The sequence below is a fragment of the Physcomitrium patens genome, chromosome 12 (genome assembly GCF_059467195.1).
Source record: "Physcomitrium patens ecotype Gransden chromosome 12, ASM5946719v1, whole genome shotgun sequence".
NCBI lineage: Eukaryota > Viridiplantae > Streptophyta > Bryopsida > Funariales > Funariaceae > Physcomitrium > Physcomitrium patens.
This window is the reverse complement of record NC_143421.1, coordinates 8,588,393-8,611,369: the sequence shown is the minus strand read 5'-3', so window position 1 is coordinate 8,611,369 and position 22,977 is coordinate 8,588,393. Positions and strand designations below refer to the sequence as shown.

Here is a 22,977-nt window from a genome sequence, read left to right as displayed (position 1 = left end):
ATATATGAATCTTTTTTATATTAAAAAAAATATATCTTAACTTCATATCAATTTTTCTCAAAGTAAATAAAAGCTTTTTAGTAATTTTATTAAAGAAGGAAGAACTCTTCAAAATTTCAAATCCAAATTCGAAATATACTACAAAAAAATATCAAAGAAAAATCCTGAAGTATAGTTGGCTCTTTTTTTATACATAAAGATACCACAATTTCATATTAATTAGTCTTGGAGTGAATAAAATAATTCTAAAAATTTCTTAATAAGATAAATAACTCTTCAAAATCTAAAATCCAAATTCAAAATACACTTTGAAAAAGCATCCATAAAAAAAATCCTTAAGAATAGCTAACTCTTTCGTTATCCAAAAGACATTGAAATTTTATACTAATTATTTTTCGATTCAATGAGACCTTTTTAAAAAGCTTATAAAGAAAGAAACAACTCTTTAAAATTTCAAATCTAAGTTTGAAATACATTACGAAAAAAATTCCAAAGAAAAATCTTATAGAGTGACTAGTTTGCTTTTAATCCAAAAGAATATCATAGATTTATACAAATTCTTTTTAGAAAAAATAAGAGATTTTTGAAAATCTCATATAGAGAGAAATAACTCTTTAAAATTTCAAATCCAAATTTAAAATACATTCTAAAAAACCTCCAAAAAAAATATTAAAAAATAGTTAATTCTTTCTTTATCTAAAAAAATACTACAAGTTCATATTAAATCTTCTTAGAGTAATTAAGAGCTTTTTTGAAAGTTTATAAAGAGAGAAATAACTTTTCAAAATTTCAAATAAAATTTTAAATACACTATGAAAAAAAACCCTAAAGAGTGGTTGGCTCTTTCTATATTCAAAAAAACATTACACCTTCATATTAATTCCTCTTGGAATAAGTGAATGCTTTTTGGAAAGCTTATAAAGATAGAAATAATTCTCTAATATTTTAAATCTAAATTCCAAACATATTCTATGAATATTTCTAAAAAAAATCCTAAAGAGTGATTGGCAAGCTTATAAAAAAAAGAATAACTCTTCAAAATTTCAAATCCAAATATAAAATATATTATGAAAAAACCTTGAAAGAAAAATCTTAAAAAGTGGTTGGTTCTTTTTTTATTCAAAAGGGTACCATAGCTTCATACTAATTCTTGTTGAAGTGAATAAATATTTTTTGACTAAAAGCTTTTTGAAAAGCTTATAAAGAGAAAAAAAAATGTTTTAAAATTTCAAATTCAAATTCAAAATAAACTATGAACAAACCTCCAAAAAAAATCTTAAAGAGTAGTTGATTCTTTCTTTATTCAAAAAAGAATCACAACATCAAACTAACTCTTCTTAGAGCAAATCAGAGCTTTTTTGAAAGCTTAAAAAGAAAAATAATAAATAATAAATTCATCAAAATTTAAAATTTAAATTTGAATTACGTTCTAAAAAGACTTCCAAAAAAAATCTAAAAATAATTAAGAATAAGTACTTCAAATTTCAAAGTCAAATTCAATATATACTCTGAAAAAAAAAATGTTATTAATTCATAATGGTAATCTTATTGAGTCCTCAATAATCCATACACATCCACAATGATCCATCTTTCTTCTTTATAAATAAGATAGGAGCTTAGTTAGACATTTAAAATAGCATATAAAGTTTTTGGCCAAGTTCTTGTCATTGTACACCTTGAGAGCAGCCACCTTCTTTTGTGATAAGCTATAGATTGGTCTGAATGGTAGTTGAGCTCCTTCTTAAAGATCAATGGAATAGTCGTATAAATGATGCTTTAGAAGAATATCAATATTCTTCTTTTCAAAAACATCTTAGTAAGCTTGATACTAGCTTGGAATACTACTTAGGCCTTTCTTCTACTGAAATTAATTATAGCATATATTGTTGAAGAACAGCAAGTACTTGCTTAGTTACAACCACATAAAATTTAAGTATAGTATATTGCTAATAGTAAAAATGTAGCAAAGAGGTAAAGTAAGTTATTGTGGTACTACCGAGGCTTTAGTAAGATGAGGTAGAAACAGATGTAATATCAAATGGATGGAAGTTGCCTTGTTGGTGGGCAAACCACCACCTATAAGTAAAGAGTATTGGAAGTAAGAATTATCTTCTTCCACACTTCTCTTAGAGTACAATCCTTGCTGATGCTAAGTGTTTGTAGCCTTTAGACTTCTCTTTTTCAATAGGTTATGGACCCACTCACATTTGCTTGAGTGTTTTTTTTGAAGTCTTTGAAGTATTTTTGTAAGTGTGGAGTAGATCAAGTTGTTGTTGCTGATGTTAGGCATTAAAAGTACCTAACTTTCAGATTCAGATCTAGAACTAGATCTTAATTTGCTCTTACTTCTGGTTAAGAGTATTTTGGTGTTGATGGTTGGTTTATCACATAAAATTGCTTATTGTGCTTAGTAGGCCTCTTTTGGTGTATAGAGGTGACTTGTGAGTATAAGAGAGATATTAAAGTGACAATTTAGATTTGGAAAGCTCACCAGTCTTGTGAGAAGTCTTAGAAGTGAAGTTGAGAGTATTTTTGAGAGTTATAACACTAGTTTGTTCACAAAGAAGGATTTTGTGATTTTAAGGCAGCAAAACCTTTTTTTTTCATTTTGAGAGCATTAGGACTTCTTCTTACAATCTTTTTTGATACAATTCTTCCTTAGACATGGCTTCAAGTGAGGGTGAAGAATTGAGAGTTATTGAGAAGTTTAGAGGTGAAAATTTCTACCATTGGAAGGTCAAAATGGAGCTTTTGTTGGCATCTTTCGATCTTTGGGATATTGTAGATGATAATGAAGAGGCTCCAAACAAAGATGCTAATATGAAGGAGAAGAAGGAGTTCAAACATCGTAAAAAGAAGGCTTTTGGGTTGATTGCAATAAATGTAGATGAAGCCAACTTCTCTCACATTATCTCTTCCAAAGCACCAGCAGAAGCATGGAAGACTCTTTGCAACATCTATGAGAGCAAGAACTTATCCAACATCATCTATACAAGGAGCAAGTTCTTCACTTGCAAGATGGAAGAAGGTGAAGACCTCATGACTCATATTAATAAGGTAATGGCTCTTGCAAACCAACTAGCAATTGTTGATAAGCCTTTAGAAGAAAGTGATATTGTCATGACCTTACTAATGAGCCTTCCCAAATCCTACAACTACCTTATTGTGGCATTAGAATCTATCAAGCTAAAAGAGCTTATAATGGATTATGTGACGGCAAGACTTGCCCATGAAGTAACTAAGAAGAAAGAAAAGCAGCGTCAAAGCAACCTCAAAGTGAAAATTCAGCACTCTACTCACGTCAAAGCAAGGACAACTATTCAAAACAAGGAGGTAATATCAAATCTTGCTTCATTTGTGGCAAAATAGGCCATTTTTTTTGAAATTGCTTCAAAGGCAAAAAGATGAAGAAGGAAAATGCAAATAGTGTGCAAGATGAGTTTGGAGGACAAGATTATGCATTCATGGCAACAAATGGAACCTCAATGGCTGCCATGTCAAGATGGATTGTAGATTCAGGTTGTTCCAAGCATATGACACCTTAAAAGTGTTCATTTGAAACTTATGAGGCTATTGCAGCATCAAATGTGGTGTTGGTAGATAGTGGTATATGTGAAGCCATTGGAATTGGCTCTATTATGGTCAAGGTGGTTGTGAATGGACAAACCAATAGGATCACACTCAAAAACGTCCTTCATGTGCCTAAGATGAAGCAAAACCTACTTTCGGTGAGTAAACTTGTAACGGAAGGCTTTAAAGTTTAATTTGACATGAATGGATGTTTTGTAAGAACATTGAGTGGAGACAAGGTCTTCAAAGGCTTGAAAGAAGGAAATTTGTACTACCTCATTTGTAAGAAGGTGAATGGAGTAGAGGTAGCTGCATTTGCTGAGTTTACATCAAATCAAGACAAGTTGAATATATGGCATCATTGCCTTGGCCATTTGAATGTGAAGAACATGAGAAAGCTGAAGACCATGGTAATTGGCCTAGATCTTGGCAATACAAGCCATAATGTAAAATAACTTGCATGTGAAGGATGCATACAAGGCAAACAACAAAGGGCCTCATTTTCAAAGAGTGTAGCAATACGTGCTACCAAGTTGCTAGAGATTGTCCATTTGAATGTATGTGAACCTATGAAAAACACAAGTATTGGAGGATCAAGGTATTTCCTCACTTTCATTGATGATTATTCAAGAAAGATTTGGATCTACATTCTTAAAGCCAAGAGTGAATGCTTTTGGAGGTTTAAGGAGTTTAAAGCACTTGTTGAGAAACAAAGTGAATGCAAGATCAAGGTGCTATGTACGGACAATAGAGGTGAGTATATGTCTAAGCAATTTGATGTTTATTTGAAGAATGAAGGAATTACTAGACAAACTACAACTCCATACACTCCACAACAAAATGGTGTTGCTGAAAGGACAAATCGAACCATTGTAGAGATAGCAAGGAGCATGCTTCATGCTCAAAATCTTGGCTATGAGTTTTGGGCGGAAGCTATGGTGAATGCAGTATATACAAGAAATAGATGTCCAACAAGTGCTCTTGCATTAATGACACCACAAGAAGCTTGGAGTGGGAGACAACTTAGCATTTCCAATATGAGGACCTTTGGTTGCATTAAATATGCAAAAACACCAGATTGTATGAGGTCCAAACTTGATGCAAAAGATACAAAGTATGTGTTTCTTTGTTATTGTAAAGGTACTAAGGCATATAGGCTAATGTGCTTGGAAACCAAGAAGATCATCAAAAGTTGTGATGTTGCATTTTTTGAGCACAAGAGTGCTTGTGAGCATTTGGAGATGTGTCCAAGTGGGAGTAATGGTGTATTTGTGGACACATCTTTGAATTCAGCAAAGAAACAAGAAGATGACATCAATGAAGATGAAAAGCCAAAGTAGGTTGAAAAGATAAAGGCTCATATAATTGAAAAGACCAGCAATGAAACAAATGAAGATGTTGAAGATTGGGATAATGATAATGATGAAAAGTATCAACCATTGAGTGAGAAACGACAAGGTTTAAAAGTTGAAAAAGAACAAAAAGTAGAACAAGGTGAATGTTCTTCAATTAATGAAAGGAGATATCTATTGAGAGAAAGAAAGCAACATGGCGAATGGTGGAAGGATCACATCTTCCCTCAAGTAAGAAAAGAATATGTAAATGTTGCTCTTCTTGCTGATCCATTATCTTTGTGTCATGCTATGAAGTGTAAAGATGCAATCAAGTGGGAGAAGGCTATGGAAGAAGAGTACCAATCTCTTATGGATAATGGTACATAGGAATTGGCACCTCTTCCAAGAAATCGATCTAGTGTTGGTTGTAAGTAGGTGTTTAGGACTAAAAGAGATGTAATAGGTGTGGTGGTGAAGCACAAGGCAAGATTGGTTGCCAAAGAATACTCACAAGTTGCTGGAATTGATTTCAATGAGATTTATGCACCCATTGCCAAATTCACCACCATTAGGATCATTGTAGCAATTGGGGCTGCAATGGATTTGGAAATACACCAAATGGATGTGAAGACGGCCTTTTTGAATGGAAAATTGTAAGAAGACATCTACATGGACCAACCTCAAGGATTTGTACAACAAGGCAAAGAACATCTTGTTTGCTAATTGAAGAAATCTTTATATGGATTGAAACAATCACCAAGGGCATGGTACCAACGAATTGACACCTTCTTTATCAATGAAGGATTTGTAAGGAATGAAGCTGATCATTCATTGTATGTGATACAATCTAGAGAGTTCTTGCTGATTATAATCCTTTATGTTGATGATTTGATCATCTTGGCTAACAATATGGAAAAGATGGATTGGATGAAGGCCAAATTAGAGAAGGAATATGATATGAGTGATTTGGGAGAGTTGCACTATTGCTTGGGAGTAGAATTTGTAAGAGATCATGGTAACAAGACCATTACAATGAGTCAAACCAAGTACATTGAAGAAGTATTGAAACGATTCAACATGGAGGAGTGCAAGCCTATTGAAACATCCTTAGAGGTAAATTTGAAGTTGATGAAGCTCACTGATGAGGAGTTTGCAGAAGTTGAAGGTGAGATGTAAAGTATTCCATACAAAGCAGTAGTAGGCTCTTTCATATATGCAATAGTGGCTACAAGAGTGGATCTTGCGTATGTGGTGAGTGTCGTAAGCCAACACATGTCTAAGGCTAGACCAATGCATTCGAAAACAGTAAAGAGGATTTTGAGGTACTTAAAAGGTACAAAAGACTTCAAATTATGTCTTGGTGGTAAGAACATTGATTTGCAAGGTTATTGTGATGCGGATTGGATTGGAGATGTAAATGATAGAAGATCCACAATAGGATATGTATTCTTTATTGGAGTGGGAGCCATTTCATGGAATTACAAGAGACAACCTACCATTACAAGATCAATGATGGAGGCAGAGTACATGGCAGCAAATCATTGTGTAATGGAGGCGTGTTGGATAAGGCAACTCTTAGAAGACATTGGTCTAGTGCAACTAGAAGCAACTTTCATTATGTGTAACAATCAAGGATGTCTTGTATTTTCTAAGAATCCAAAATACCACTCAAGGACCAAGCACATTGATGTTCAACATCATTTCAAACGAGAGAAGATTGAAGATGGAATAATAGGTATAAAGTATTGTGCTACAAATGACATGCTTGCTGATGTGCTAACAAAGGCATTAGTCAAGGATAGATATCATGACTTGATTCAGAGATTAGGATTAAAAGCCTTTTGAATATTAGCAAAGTAGGAGTATTGAAGAACAGCAAGTACTTGTTTAGTTACAACCACATAAAGTTTAAGCATAGTATGTTGCTAATAGTAAAAAGGCAGCAAAGAGGTAAAGTAAGTTATTGTGGTACTACCGAGACTTTAGTGAGATGAGGTAGAAATGGATGTAATATCAAATGGATGGAAGTTGCCTCGTTGGTGGGCAAACCACCACCTATAAGTAAAGAGTGTTGGAAGTAAGATTATCTTCTTCCACACTTCTCTTAGAGTACAATCCTTGCTAATGCTAAGTGTTTGTAGCCTTTAGACTTCTCTTTTTCAATATATATAGCAAAAAGTAGTCCATCTTTTGTAACATGCATAAAAGCTTTTCCTCCTACTAATAAAGATTTGGTTATATTGAATTTATAGATGTCTACTTCACTAGCAAAAGTTTTAGCTAAACTATGGAAAAAATCAAGATTTCAAGAAACCTAATCAATTTGAGGGTTATATTTCTTTAGCCACAATAATCCTAAAATAATTGGATTAGAAAAAAAACCTAATGTTATTAAGTATTATTAAGCTATTATGATCATTAGTTACTATATTTAAAGGAAAAATTTCATAAATGATATTTTCAAAGGATAAAGAACGGCATAGAGAGAATAGAACCTGTACTAGGTATCACATAAGATTCTAATTGCATGGTTCCTATTATAATTAGAAAAATATTTTTTTTAATACATCATCTTTTTTGGTAACCATGCTCGTTATTTTGTAGTTATGTTGCTTCTTTGAATAATATTGAGCAGTGTACTTGGATTTTTTACAATATAGGCACAAATCTTCTTAACAATGTTGAATCTTTTCTTACTCAATAAGAGATTTAAAATGTACCATGTTAATTTGTATAGGCTTTGGCTTGAATGAATAAGCTTCCAAAAACTTTAAAGCTATAGCTATAACTTGACTTATATCTTTTCAATTAAATCCTTGTTTTTGTCATGTTTCAAAAAATCAATCATTGCATACAATAGCTTAAGCAAAAATTGCTCCAATGAATTTGTTCTTGGCATTGTTAATAATAAATCTTTGACATTATCTTTTAATCCATATTAAAATTGATTGATAAGGGCTTTATCATTTCAATCCACATCAAAAGCAAGGATTTGGAATTTCAAAACATATATGGTAGTTGAACATGATCATTGTTGTAAAGATACAAGTTTTATCTTTGTTATCTTTTTTTTGATTATTTTTTTTAAATGTGGCTATAAATACTTCTAAGAATGAATTCAAAATATAGAGTAGTTGTGACTTTTTTTCCATCAAAGGTGCAAATCAAGAAAGAATACTCTTAGATAGAAGCGCACCTATAAACTTGACTTAAGTAGATCCATTAAGATATTGAGAAGGATATAATCTTAAATAGAGCTTTACTTGTTGTATCAAAGAAATCCTCCATATTTTGATCTTTTTCTATCAAACTTCTTTGACATACTTATCCTTGCCTCCTTCATACTTATAGTAGCAAGTCGTCTCAAATTTAGTTGTAAATTTAATCTACTTGCTTCTCTTAATTGCACAACTTTTAAGCATAGACTTTAAACTTCAATATTGACATCTTCCATAAACATCAAAATACTATCTCTATGATTCACATTGAAAATATATGAAATTTCTACTAAGAGTACTAATAAGCTTGTAAAGATTTGCAATAGTTGCAAATCAATAGTTAAAAATTAAATGTTAGTTTAAAAGTAGATAATAAGCAATCTTTAAAATATAATAATAAAAGTAAGATATTCTATTCTTTTCTAAAAATAAAAAAAAGATAAAGAGTTAGCACTCTCTTCAAACTATTAAGGATATAAATCTTAAAGAATTAAAAGATCAATATATTCCTATATTACTTGAAAAGACTAGATTATCATTAAAAGATGGCATAATATTAAATTAAGATGGTTATTGCTAAGGCAAGAAGACTAAAAAGTCTTGAAACAAGCCTAAGGACAAGAAAGGCATTGATAAGAATGAAGAAGGCTTCACTCTTGCCTCTCAATATACTATCTAACTAGGAGCTACATTGCAATGACCTCTGATATGTATTCAATTTGCAAGACATATGTTTTAACTTGAAAGATAAGTTTCTTATATGAATGCCACATTGTTAGCTTGTACTATAAGCTATCAATTCATACAATATGTGGTTAATTTGTTGGTCAAGTTTCAAATCTATCAATCAACTATATACATGTATAAAGTCAAATATGCCTCTATGAAGCTTCCAAGAAGCTTTGCTACATAATAATGTAAAATTATTACATTTAGCTTCTATGTAGCACTTTTTATCTACATAAATATGCATGTTTATGACAATAACTGAACATGTGTTAGTTGATTTATTTTTTAGTTAGATAGCTAAAATTTTAAATAAATTAATTAATCTTTTAAGCCAATCAATAAAAAATTATACAATTTCATTTACAAAAGTACTTATATCAAAGTTTTGAGCAATATTTAATAATGTATTTAAGGACAAATTTTTAGACAAATTTATTATATAAATACAAAATATTTATAAATAAATCTATTTTATTTTTCACATTTTTTTTTAAAAGTTATCATACATTATTTAGTTTAAAAATAAATGCAAAACAAGGGCGAGATTTTGATAAAATTTGTTCCTATTCCTTGGTCCTTTCACACCACCTTCCAAGTGTCAATCATCCATGTCACCACTTGTCACAGCACAGTTCTCTGCTGAGTCATCACAAGGCACATTCATTACAAAGATGAAGAAAGTCATCAGTAACCAAGATGAGGTAATTGAATGAGGATGGAATGTCGGACCCTTCCATACACCCAAAACATACTCAAACATCGTAAAAACTACGAAATTGACTCTGTTGGGGTCCATGAAGATGCGTCTTGGGAGTTGGTGTCATGACGATGACGTCATGTGGTTTTAGCTCTGAGGTGCTCATGAGTAAGCATATTAAAATTACATTATGCACTTTGTATGTAGAATTTTTATCAGAACAACCAGTTTCATTGTGGTATCTGTTTTTACATCATAATGTAAAGAAGAGAAAAGAAATATATACATTTGTGTATATGTATGAATATATATAAATATATATATATAGGGAAATTAAAAAGATCAAATTAATGTAGAAATTTATATAGGGCTAGAACCTAAGAAAGTATACTTTGCTACTCAATCGATCAAAGTAATGCAAAGAGAGAGAAGTCAGGCAGGATGAACATCAAATCTGCTTTTTAACTCAACTACAGGTTTAGAGTTAAGCCAAAGTGGTTGAATGATCTACATGCTTCCAGAAATAAGTTCAAGTGAAATTAAAGAGTTTCCTTAGAGATGAAGACCTACATCTATACTCACTAAACCAACATGAAGGTGAAAGATGATTGCAACGAGATTATCTATTTTAAGGTCAAGTTACCAAAAAGATAAAGATTGATTTGCAAGTAGGTTGGGATTAGAACCCAAAACATACACGCACAACGACACATCACACAAAACATAAACTACCTCCGTAGTTGTCACTTTTTAGGTCTTCATGCACAGTGGCAGCCAAAGTAAGTTGATCTAAAATTTGGAGATATCTCATCAGCTATGAGCTCTAAGTGAAGAAGGCTTAGCCTAGTCTACCACTTGCAAGTGTGAAGACTTTTCAACATGGTCAACATTTGCTCGATGATTTTCAAAGAAGCACAAACATCGAATACAGAACTGGCATGAGAATATTATCCAAAGACATCAATGACCAACCACACGGTTGACTGCACGAGTGTCCTTAAAGTAGAGAAGCATAATAATTACTTGAAGAGAAATTAAAACATCGATGGTCCTCCAGCTGCACAAATATGACAAGAAGAGATCCTTTGTAAGGACAAAAGCTAGCGCAAAAATGGTATGCTTCACACAGACTCCACATCAACTTCTACTTCTTTCTCAGTGAAGGTGCGATAGACAACACGATCGTCACGGCTAGACTTGCTGCTCTCTGTGACTGCACATGCAACAATGTCCTGCATATCCACGGATGCATGACATAGGTTAATATTTACTGCTATGAAAATAATAGTGTTTTCGTACTCAAAACAGGTAGCAATAAAATTAGCGTAAGAAAATACAACAATAACCTGGTCATATCCAGTTTTTAAACGCTAATTCAAAATTGATTAAAGTTCAGATGGATGACAGATTTCCGAGAAGATAGTACTATACCTTAACGTTTCTGTGCGACAGAAATTTCCCAAGGCTGTGTAGAAGGCGTCGTAAATCATCGGACTGTAGGACATTTGCAAAAAGCTGATTAAGATAAACATCGAGGAAGAAAACGTCTTTTTCAAGTGAAGAAAATTAATTATAAACTCACTTGACCTATGTATTAGGCAATGTCCAGAGAAACGGTAAATGCTGCTGCATCAGAAGGAGGGCTACAGTGAGAAAATCACACCTTAAGATACCCTACTCTATTCTTGTCAAAGTATCGATAGGCCTGCACACAGTGAATGTAAAAATTTAGACAGCTGAAAGCATCTGAACTTTGAGCGTTCATATTGGACATTCTAGTAAGTCAACATGAAGATGAGATTTCTATCACATTGGTGTAATTTCGACCACTTTTGGCACGAATGTAAAATTCAACAGCCTGAAGCTGAAAAGATTCAGCAGTATTCAGGACAAATGCATCCACTAGCAAACACCAGGATTTAGTAGTTCTCACCAGTAGAAGCTCTTGGTCTACTACAACCTTCTTCTCCACTTTTCGCTCTTCCAGTTTCTCATCCTGCACAACCTATTTTGAAATGAATCATGCATCTTGAAAATAAACTGCTCCATGTTCAAAACAATGTTTCCACCTATTGATCATACGGAAAGGTCGGATAGGGCCAAAATGTTCAATCGTATTAAATAGTTGCATGTCACTTTCCCACTAACAGTGTCGAACGAACATGCGGAGGACTTAAGGCTTCTGCTCATCATACAGAAGCTCATTAATGCATTAACATACCTCGACTAGTCTTTCAGTGGTTTCTGCAGACTGTGCCATTTCCGCATCCTTGAGAACTTCTTGGACATCATCGGTACCATTTAATTCTAATGTCTTCACAACACTCTCGGCACTTACAAGAGTAGCAGCTTGGGGGTCGACCGCATCAGACTCCACCTTGACTTCGATATTCTCCATTTCCAAGCCCCCAGTTCCATTCTCCTCTACTTTCTCGGTGACCTTGAGAGGCTCTACATCCATCTTTACATCTGGATTAAAATTCACATCAACCTCAGCTTTCACCTCCACAACATCTGGTTTATCTGAAAATTTGCTGCGCTTCCGTTGTGAAGATGAACCTTCTACTTCCACTTCTTTCTCATTCTCAACTTTACGTTTTTTCTCCTCTTTCCTCCGATCGACGCACCCTTCTCGTATGGCCTGACAGCAAGTATAGCAATGACAAAGTAATCGTACTCATTACTCAGCTGAAACAGCAATCTTGGAAAACATCAAAGTGCACCAAAACACCAATTTTGGTCTGTACTGCAATAATTTACCTCCAAATTCGACAAAATACGGCTTCCCATCTTGTGCTGTAGTAATTCTTGCAATGCCTCCGCAAATAACGAAAGCTAATGGACATCCAGTTTACATATTAGTCGTACTTTTGCAACTTCAGAATGAGAAAAACTCGAAAAGGACTCTAGCAAATTTACTATCGTACTTGGATGACACACAACAACATCCATTTCTCAGAGAACCAAGCTTAACGGTTGATTTGAATGCTGAAGTAGCAGTAAACAAGAAAGATTACCTCAAAAGTACACTCTTCTCTATCCTCTTCGTCATAATCAAGCAGCCCATCAAGAGAGATAGTCATGGAACGCATCTGATTTGTTAACAGCATAAACGAAAATTCAGTATGACCAATCATTTTTATATCACTAGATGAAATATCTATTACGGGTAGACATTGAGGACAGAGTTGATAGGTACTTGATATGTATTCCATTAGCGAAAATACACACAATCGGAGACCATCCCTGACAGGTATATAGCATACGGCTCTACCTTAGATGACTTTGAACGTCTAGTTGTGAGCACTAGACCAGGCACAGGAATTTCTTCTGGAGCAATAAGAACCTCCTTGGTTTCTTCAGATACGACCTTCGCAGGTTCATTCTCTGCTTTAGCTTGAATTTCATCCGACTTGTCGCCGTTATCTGTCTTACCTTCTGAAATGGATACGTCTTCCGTCACCCCCAATGCTTCCTTTCCACTTTTAACACCGTTAGAATTACCTGTTATTTTATTTTTTAAAACGGAGGGTGAGTACTATATCAGGAAATTTAATGGCTTGTACTAAAAGAACAATAAATTCTTCAAGAGCGTTCCTTCACAGGACCGAAGCACTAATCAGTAAATTTATGATAATTAGAATTACTTTCATAAAAAATCCTACACAATCCATCCCTTCTCACTCACAAAACCTGAAGCGAACTTCTCGAACTTCAAAAATACACATCAGTGAACAAAGAGAGGATCGATACCTTCTTTTGGCATCTTCTTCTCTGATGCGTCCTGAGAGCACAAATTGATAACCCCAAACTCAAGTCAGCTATTTCAATATAAAGGGTCTACGAATCTGAATCCCAAAGTGATAGACTGTGACGAATGGAAAATTCAGGAATCTTATTAAGTGAATATTGTCGATACAAAGTTCAAGTACAACGCGTCTGCCCCATGCTCTGAACTCAACTGAAAAACCTCAAAATTCACCTTTATTTTCTTTGCTGAGGACTCAGATTCTATTTTGGCTTGTTGCCTAGCTTTCCACTGTGCTTGCCACGCTTCAATTGATGGAACGCAGTCACTAATTGTTGGAAGAAACATCACTGTGATCTCTTTATGACTCGGCAGCCCGTCTTCTCCTAATCTTTCATAATGAACCTGGATGCAAAGAATCGCAAAATCCAGTCAATATGACGAATGACCTCTAGAATGTAACAAGGTTGCTGGTCAGCTACCACATATATATGTCTATCAAGAACGGATGGAGAATGATTGTGTAGAAGAACCTCTACAATGCGACTCCAACTCTTGCATCCACTTAGATCCAGTTGCGTAGAGTCCCTTGTACATCTGGAATAATTAGGTGATTTAGAATCAGCTGAGCGCATAAGTCCGGCAGAAATCCGGACGTTTCACAACTAAATTCAACGGAACAAACACTCAGGAGTGATAACAGCTGCAGGAAATGTTTGAAGTACAGGACAACAATAAGGAAATATCAAGTATATTATGACACAACAACATGAAGAGGCATTTACAAGGCACTCTTGATCAAAAAGTCAACCTGATAGCAGCTTTTATTAGAGCACTGTCACCATTTGTTGGATCACCTCCATCGAGTTCCTCGTCCCAGCGCCCACCAGCAGCCATAATTGCACTCCGGTCTTTTCTTAGAGCTACAAACTTGAGTAGATTATGTACATGAGCAGGCTTGTCATCAGTGCTTTTGTCTGAAAGAAATTCCGCATAAGCTTCATAGTTAAGTCCACTCATCAGCATGACCTGCAACAATCCCCACCGATGGCGAAATTAGCAAATGAGAAAGCTATCAACATATCATGAGCAAAACGTACCCTACGAAAAGGGGCTTGAGTAGAAAAATAGGCGACAAGCTGGATATAATATTATGGGTGCACAACATCCCAACCGCTCTCTGAGCTGACGTGTGATGAAAAGCTCCAAGAGAATGGAAAGCATGCTTCCCAGAAAATGCTGTATGGATTTAAAGACTTGAGAGGGCTAATTTAAACCACAAAAAGACATTCGTCACCTGCGAGCTCTTAAAGTACAAAGCCAAAACCGAGGTACTTCTTTCATGTGTCCAAAATTCAATAGACACAAATAAAAATTTAGAACCAGTAACTACTAATTGCTCAAAGCGTCATTTCTAAAAATAGAAAATGTTAGCATCCGTGTCTGAAATAAGAATTCGCGCATCTTCAAAGGCACAATAACTGAGGTGAATAAAGCGAATGGCAAGTCTCAAAAATCCTGAGAAGCAGCCAGGCTCAGAGCTGCGTCACGGAAGCATAAAAACCCTGCAGAACACATCTCCCTTCACACCACTTATGAAATCGACAAATGCGTTGACTGTGGTTACTGAAAGCTGGTGTACTGATCGCACCAGAGTCCAGTAGCTGTCAAGACACACTTCATTCTTCTGTCCCGTTTTTACCTTTGCGTTCCATACGGTAGTTTGCAGCGCCGGCTTAGACGAAGTAGGAATAGAGGGAGTAATTGCCGAAGCCGAAGAAGGAATCGCTTTGTCGAAGATATTTGGTGGGGCCTCCTTATTGGACTCGCCCTCATCCTCTATGTCTACAGCATCGTGCTCAAAGCTGTGGCAAACCCATTCCAGGACCACGGTTGGTATGTGTCATGACAGAAGACCCAGGGGGTTGACAATAAAAGCGTTATCATGCTGTGACAGGCTTCAGCGATTCCCCAACTCTACTTTGCTGCAGTTACGAGCGTAGATCCTTTACTTCTTTCATCCCAGTCTTGCAGCCTTCGGTTATTATCACATGATTGAATTGCTGAAAGTTATATTAAGACGATCTATGGTGAGTTGACCCTGGAAATTTAATGAAATCACGAAGATCAATGGTGCCATGTACGATTTGAGCTTCATGGAAAAGAGCACCCTGTGAAATTCCCCGTGCATCGACCATGAAAACACGAGATGAACCCTACCACGCATTTGACAAATGGGGTGCCCCATGTCTGTGAAAGTGGCAGGAAAGACATAGCTCCATAAATACGAAGAGCGTAGCTGTCCATACTTACAAGGCTTGCGCAGGCATGCACCTTCAAAAATTCCCGCAAATATCCAATCCAGACCTGACTTTGAAGGCAATGGACAAGCAAACTCATGCTGACCTTCTGGAGCCAACTTAAAGGACTTGAAGAAACAGTAATTTTCCATCAGTAATGAACCGAGGGTATAAATGTTAGACCTGATTGGTTTGTTGATAGGCAATTCCACGTCCCTGTTCACCCAGCAAGCCACTACCTGCAGAACAAGTGGCAGCAAACGAGCAGCAGTATCGTAAAATTTCTTCTCCAAAAAGCAAAAGTAGACACATCGACTGTCACAAACATGAGCACAACAAGAACTATCATTGAAACGTGGTAATTAAAATCAACACTTCAGAACAATGATTCGATCTAATGTAAGCAGATTACCTTCGAGAAATCAGGCACCACGTAGAGCTTGGAGTACCGCTTGCTAACGGATGAGTAGTCTCTTTCCAAATCTACTAAACTGTACGGCTCAATCTACAACCATCACAATCACCACAAAACCCAGACATTTAGCTTTTTTCATTCACAATATCAGTAATAAATTGTCTATCACATTGAATACTGTCCAATCAGACAGGAAGGTATACCAAAAACCATTCGTTTCCATAAAATGTAATGATTAACGGAAAACCTAGCAAGAGAGATACTCACCTTGCAAACATACTCCCTCCTTTTCTCCTTCGAAGGGGATGCGTGCCTGCTGCAAAAAGTAGTCAAATAAGTCTAAGAGGTCGAAATAGATTGTTACATTCCTAATGAAAGTGCAGCTGCAATGAGTGTGCACTTTCAACATCTAAAAGCCAACGCCAAGGTTAAAAAAATGCTCGCGAATTTTACATGAGGGAATGATAGTCGTTATTGAACTAAAAAGAAGTGTAAACTCACTTGTAGGAGGTATCCCGCCGTGGTGACTCTTTACGACTCCGATCATCCCGGTCACCAGCTGGTGACATCTTGCGATCGTAAGAAGCCCGTAGACCAGGACTACGATCCCTCTTCCTATCGTCGTCCCTCCTGTCTCTATCACGGTCTCTTCCTCTTTCTCGATCCTCACGATCGTAGAGTCCTCCACCTCCAGGTGGGCCCCTACCGCCACTTACTTGCATTCTGTTGGTGCTTCGTCCTCTATCCCTGCTGTTACTGTCCCTGCTAATACTATCCCTGGGCATATTATCCCTACTGTTACGGCGATTAACATCTTCGTAGCGTCGATCACCGCCTCCAGATCGGAATGGAGGGCGTGGATCACGACGATCGTCGTTACGACTGCTTCCGATGCTTGGACGTTCAGAGCGACCGCCACCGTAGCTTCCTTCTCTCTGCACAGGGAAACCCCCTCCACCGGTTCCACGTCCAGCACTGTAATCACGCCCTGGAGGTAGTTGAACACCGCCATAGCCTATTGCAGGTGCACTGTGACCACCATACATTTGTCCTGCCAAGCCACCCGTACATTTGTCCAAAAAACTATCAACTTTGCAGTTTCTTAATGTCTTCCTGCGATTTCGTAAATAATATACCTTAATAGAGGAGCGTAAAACAAGCGTAGAAGTCTATCTAAAACCGTGGTAAAGAATGAACAATATATCAGCCAAAGAAGGTAACTGACCTATTTGCCTATTATACTGCTAAAGTAACTGATCAAAAGTGTTATGCCATTAGACCCTGAACAAAACACCAAATCTTTGGCCTAAATGACAAACAAGAGGTAGAAATTTGGGGAAAATAAAGTACCTCCGCCAGGACCCCGACCACCACTCATGCCCCCATACACTGAGGCTTGTTGGTTGCTTCCATAACCAGCACCACCGCCAGCGCTAATTCTTGGATCAGCTGCAACACTCCGTCCTCCAGCGCCTCCGTATTGCGCTACCAGTTCTGCTTCGGCACGATTGGCCCCGTAGTTTCCACCTAACATTCCCCTTGCATTGCCACCGTAATCCTGAACACCACCTGTTCGTACAGCAGTTCCTCTTCCAAGATAATCTCCTTGAGCCCTAGACAACCATACAATTAACGAAAAGTGAGTCCAGATCTACGATTGGTATTCTCTCCATATGACCAGATTTGATTTAAGTTATATATTGAAATTGTGCGCAGTAAGTGCTCTATACCACAATTCAGAGAAAGTGAGATCTATATACAATGCTAGAATCAGCTGAGAGCAGAGCCTTCACTAACCGTGTAGCACCCTCCAGGGGCGAGGTTGCATCTCCGCGGTTAGCCATGGTAGCTTGCAGTTGCTGAGCCTGCAGAGCTTGCTGCTGTAGAAGGAGCTGACTCTGTCATTAATCAGAGCAATCAAGACTTACGCACGTAGAGAGGAAAAATGACAGAGCTTCGCAAACCTTGACTGTAATGAATCTCTTTCCAAGGGATGTTCCATGAAATATTGAGACCTTGTACTGTCGTTAGAAAATTTACGTCATAAAAGAGGACAACCACCACTTGTTAATTTTTTACCGATCTAAAAGCTGGTGTATCAGATCACAAAACCAGAATGTTGCGATTACATTCTCCATTTCTGGTTTATTATTCGTTGATAGAAGTCAATGGATAGTTACAACTGTGTTGTTAAAAAAATCAACTTGGTTTTGTGAGTTCAAGATTTAGGATAATAATTTGATACGAATAATTACGCCGTCCTTGAAAAATACCAGCTTTCTATAAACGGATCTTACTTGTCTTTGCTGAATAGAACTAGCGGTAACAGCATGGGCATCCTGGTAGCCTCGAACAGCATCCACTCGGGTCCCAGCTTGTCCGTAAGCATTCTGCGCTTGTCCAAAATGACCTCTTTCTGCCATCCCATAATCAGCAGCTTTCATGTTATAGCTAGCAGCAAATTGGTCTGATGTCGTCTTCTGGTTGTAACCCGTAGGCGAAGTAGCTCCTCCATATTCACTGGCCTTTCCGGCATATCCTGCGGTTGAAGTACTGCCAACATACTTAGCATTGTCTCCGTATTTTGCAATATCGCTATATTTGGGAGCCTCGCCATACTTGGATACTTCGGCATATTTTGAGTTATCTGTGACACCGTACACACCAGATGCATTTACGGAAGGCGCGCTTCCAACCACATAAGAAGCTCCGCTGCCTATGGTAGCCCTGCTATCTTGAGGTGCACCATAAGCTGTTGAGCCGCGGTTACCGACACTTTGTGGTTGATAGTCTTCTGTAGACCGACCGCTTGTCCCTAGAACCTGCAAATGAATGTCTTTGAGACCAGTAATAAAAGCTGATTCCAACAATCAAGCAGACATCCACATGATGTACACAACATCATAAACTTGGTGAATAATGGCATCACTAAGAAAAAAGATTTACGACTTTACTACTAGAAATATCTTCAAGCTTTCCATTTGCCACTGAGGTATCAGCGGAGATCAATCTCACCTGTTGGCTAGCACCCTGTTGACCAGCATAAACAGCTCCATACTGACCACCGTACTGATTGGCTGCATTTGCTGATCCACCGCTAGAAGGCACCGATGTTACACCGGCAGACGTCCGACCATAGACACCCTGTTGAGCATCAGCCTGTTGAGCACCCTGCGCAGCGGCTTGCTGTGACCAGGCCACCTGTTGCTGCTGGGCCGACTGCAGAGCTGTGGCAGCAGGAGCACCATATGTAGCAGTGTTTGCATAACCTACTTGGGCGGAAGTTGCAGTTGGTTGCTGAAACAATGTCAAAAAAACCAATAAAAAACCTAAATGATCGATATAAAGGATGAGGAAATAATCACCGAGTTTAATTCCTACAGAATAAGTCGATGTTTGAAGCGGCGCGTAAAATGGCTGCTCGTCGCGAGGCACATAATAATCAGAGAGCGAGTAGCCAAATTTGCGGTGAACACAATTGAAAAAAGGCTTTCAAGAATTGGTAAACATTGACTACAAACAAGACCGTGCTAATTAGATCACCAATAAACAATGTCTAAAACAAGCCTTTGCTTCTTGCAAAAGCTACAGAACTAAATTAATCAAAGGCAAAAACAATGTACATAGTGAAACTCAAAGGAATCAGACGAACGAGTCTCACATACGTCAATACACTCAGCAATCAGGGGATAGAGAGGTAATACTTATCAAGAAAGATCGTGTAAATGCATGAGTCATCAACCAGAAAGAATCCAGTACCTGGTAGGCTTGCTGGGTATAACCTTGCTGGGCATACGTTTGTGATTGCCCATATGCCGCACTTGCTGCAGAGGCAGTAGCAACTACTTGCTGTCCCGAATATGAACTAGCAGAGTAAGAATACTGTGAGGCGACCCCTTGCTGCAGGACAAAACAAGGAGGCATTAAATGAAGCAAATTGCACGAGTTTATAGTCTAGTGTCACAACATCCTCGAACTTTAGCAACATGAAGAAATAGAGAATAGGAAATGGAACAACAAAGCCAGACAGGTCCGTTCCTACATTTAAGTAGTGATAGAACAACCTAGCACGTTTACTCCTTCTCAGAAAACTCAAATGCACACACTTTTCAGGCCTATATAAAAAGAGTAGGTGGATTTTAGAGCTTTTGTGCCAAATTGTTCATCTTGGTGCCATGATGGACAATATTGCTGTGTAAAACACCTATCCAGCACTGCTCTTGGAAGCACACAAAATCGTCTCACCTTGATAGACCGAAATGAGCTAGATTAATAAACTGGCAGAAAATATAAAAGGAGTTCCTTTCATAACTGAAATTTGTAATCACGGGAAGGAAATAAAACAATTGTAATAACATTAAACTATAAAACATACACATGAAGACGCTGCAAATTTGATTCTAAAAACGCTCAGACTGCAGCCTGTGTAGCTGACATACCAAGGTTACAGCCTAAAAGCTTAAGTTAGGGCGTTCTCTTAACCCATAGAAGGAGGTTTTCCCGAGCCGATTAGCCAATCATAATTGCACCTTAATGTATGCTCTTATACCACGATTTGTCATGAAGTGTCGCTTAAAGTACACTAACTGCCTGAAAACCCTAAATAATGCACCCAAAACATGTTCCTCCATCCATTCACGGTTTCGGATTTGACAGGCAGCAGACTACCTGTCTTCAAAAACCCTAATACAGTCCACTCCAAGAAACACAAGAGTTTCAACGAAGCTCGTCCCAATCCTAACCTACCAAACAGCCTAGGCAGTATCACTTTAAGCGCTTGAATATTAAAGGGAGGAAAGCCTAATATTATTTTTCCTCCACACCACGATCAATTCAATTCAATCACTCCCTCCTAATCCCAAGTTGTCACTCCCACCAGCAATACCCTACCACATCAACACCAAAATATCGCTCCCTAGGCCGTCCTTCAACCTCTCCACAACACCTTCCACCCTCCTCTCGAAATGCCATCAAAAAAACACTCCTCACAAAGCCCCAAACTTCCAACCCCGACACTCCCAATCTAAAATTGAAAAACACCAAAACCTCCAAAAACTCTCGAAAAATTCCGACGCATAGCCTGTGGCATTTACCTGCGGGACGTGAGCCGCTTGCTGATGCTGCACTTGCTGCTGCTGCTGCTGCTGTGTCGGCTGCGCAGCAGCTCTCGCCATCCCCCACTGGTCCATACTTTTACTTCTCCACCTCCTCTTCTTCTTCTTCCTCTTCCTCTTCCTCTTCCTCCTCCCGCTCCGTGTTTCTGTATTTTTTGTTTTTTCTTCCCTTTATTTTCCAAACCCTGATCACTCCTCAAGCCTCGCAAATCATTTTCCTACCGTGCCACTCTTCCGATGACTAACTGACATCCGCTTCGTCTGTGTTCCTAGTGGTTTTCCTCCCGCAAATTTTGACCGATGATTATGTATGATTTCGCAAACCCTCGCTCTCTCGCCCTCAAACCTCGGCCCCAACGAACCACCTGACTCGACGGAGACAAGGCCCCTTTCTATGCCGGGAGATGCAAAGCCCGCAACCGTAGCACCTGGCGCGCGTGTTGGGGCACAGGATGGATGAAACAATGGATGGATAGAGTAATCGGTGTGATGGTGAAAGGATGTAATGATAGATGTAAGGGTGGATGGATTAGAGGTGATGGATGATATCGTGGATGGGGTTTTGAGTCCTCGTTCATCCGTATCTCATCTCCCGTACTCCGAGCTCCGTGATTTAGGATTATGGCATGATTAGTCCCCCCCTAGCTAATTAATTTATCCGTATTGGAACTGTTAGGAATTACATGCAGTGGCAGATCTCTCTCTATATATATATATATATATAGATATTCTATTTTTGTATTCCAGTGTGGTTTTATTGATATGACACCTGATGGTCACCTTTGAGTTTCAATTACCTCTCAGTTCTATTATCAATTAGCATTGGGTTTATATGTTGTTGAGAAATTTATGGTAGTATTTTTCTAAGGCACCTTCTGAGATTTTTTTTTTTTTTTTTTTCTTGGATTTTTCATTGATAAAGACAAAGAAAAAAATAAAAATAATGAATGCCGACAGTAGAGAGAAAAATGAAGACAATGCTTTCAGAGTTTTATAGTTCAGAAAACAAAATACAAACATGTCATGTATGTACATCACTGTCACTATATCACATTAAACTAAATAATAAAAACTCCAGGATATGTTTAATTTACTTCTTTTTTTTTATCAAAAAGTATTACTCTATTATCTCATAATATATTGATTAACCATTAATGAAATGACATATTGTGTCATGTATATATATATGTGATATATATATATATATATATATATATATATATCACATGGAGGCTAATAAATATTAAATGTACATATGTCATTTTCACGTACTCCAAACCAAGAATCAATATGAAGATTATGAGATTGCAATGAATACATGTACATTAAGATAAATTATACTTATATTAAATATACATACATACATATATACATGTGCATACAAATATTATATATGATTTTATTTTAAGAAGCAAAAAAAGTAATAAATTAATCAAGCTTATTATTAACTTCTAAACAATATAATCTATATTTGTAACTTAGAATTTTATTGTATGTATTATGATTTTAATGTTATTAATTAGATTAGATCATTACTAAGTAAATTTCTAGTATAATTATAACATTAGAATTATTTTTTCATTAAAAGAAAGGTACGAATTTCTAAAATTAAAAATATCTATTTGGTTGGTTTATTAGTTAAAAAATTAGCCAAGAGATTATAATAGGAAAAGATGATAATAAATGTATTTTTTCTACATCGCATCATTAATGTTGTCTCTAAAATATTGTATTGGATCATTCTTGCTTTCATTCAATAATATACTTTTCATTCTTAAAATAATATTTTTAATATAAAAATATGTATCTACTTAAATTTTATCACAAAAATTAATCATAACTTAAATTTTAT

At 36.8% G+C, this 22,977-nt stretch overlaps 1 protein-coding gene across 6 annotated transcripts; it reads right to left on the bottom strand.

The window, feature by feature from the left end:
* Positions 1-10,540: 10,540 nt before the first annotated feature.
* On the bottom strand, positions 10,541-21,478 carry LOC112289683 (uncharacterized). Of its 6 annotated transcripts, none has more exons than XM_024535106.3 (23): positions 21,105-21,478; positions 19,771-19,911; positions 19,027-19,308; positions 18,309-18,833; positions 17,809-17,909; positions 17,362-17,624; positions 16,513-17,062; positions 16,279-16,324; positions 16,009-16,101; positions 15,780-15,835; positions 14,999-15,161; positions 14,108-14,325; positions 13,830-13,893; positions 13,531-13,701; positions 13,302-13,332; positions 12,823-13,052; positions 12,566-12,640; positions 12,309-12,383; positions 11,770-12,189; positions 11,482-11,553; positions 11,212-11,253; positions 10,980-11,042; positions 10,541-10,780 (listed from the first exon to the last, which is right to left on the bottom strand). In XM_024535106.3, exons 1-23 carry the CDS (start codon positions 21,198-21,200, stop codon positions 10,670-10,672), a joined length of 3,888 nt encoding a protein of 1,295 aa, XP_024390874.1. In that variant the 5' UTR covers positions 21,201-21,478; the 3' UTR covers positions 10,541-10,669. The 6 variants fall into 6 exon arrangements, with proteins under 6 accessions (XP_024390874.1, XP_024390873.1, XP_024390875.1 ...); XM_024535105.3 differs by having other exon boundaries at positions 16,279-16,327; positions 21,105-21,477; XM_024535107.3 differs by having other exon boundaries at positions 11,482-11,544; positions 16,279-16,327; positions 21,105-21,477.
* Positions 21,479-22,977: the final 1,499 nt, after the last annotated feature.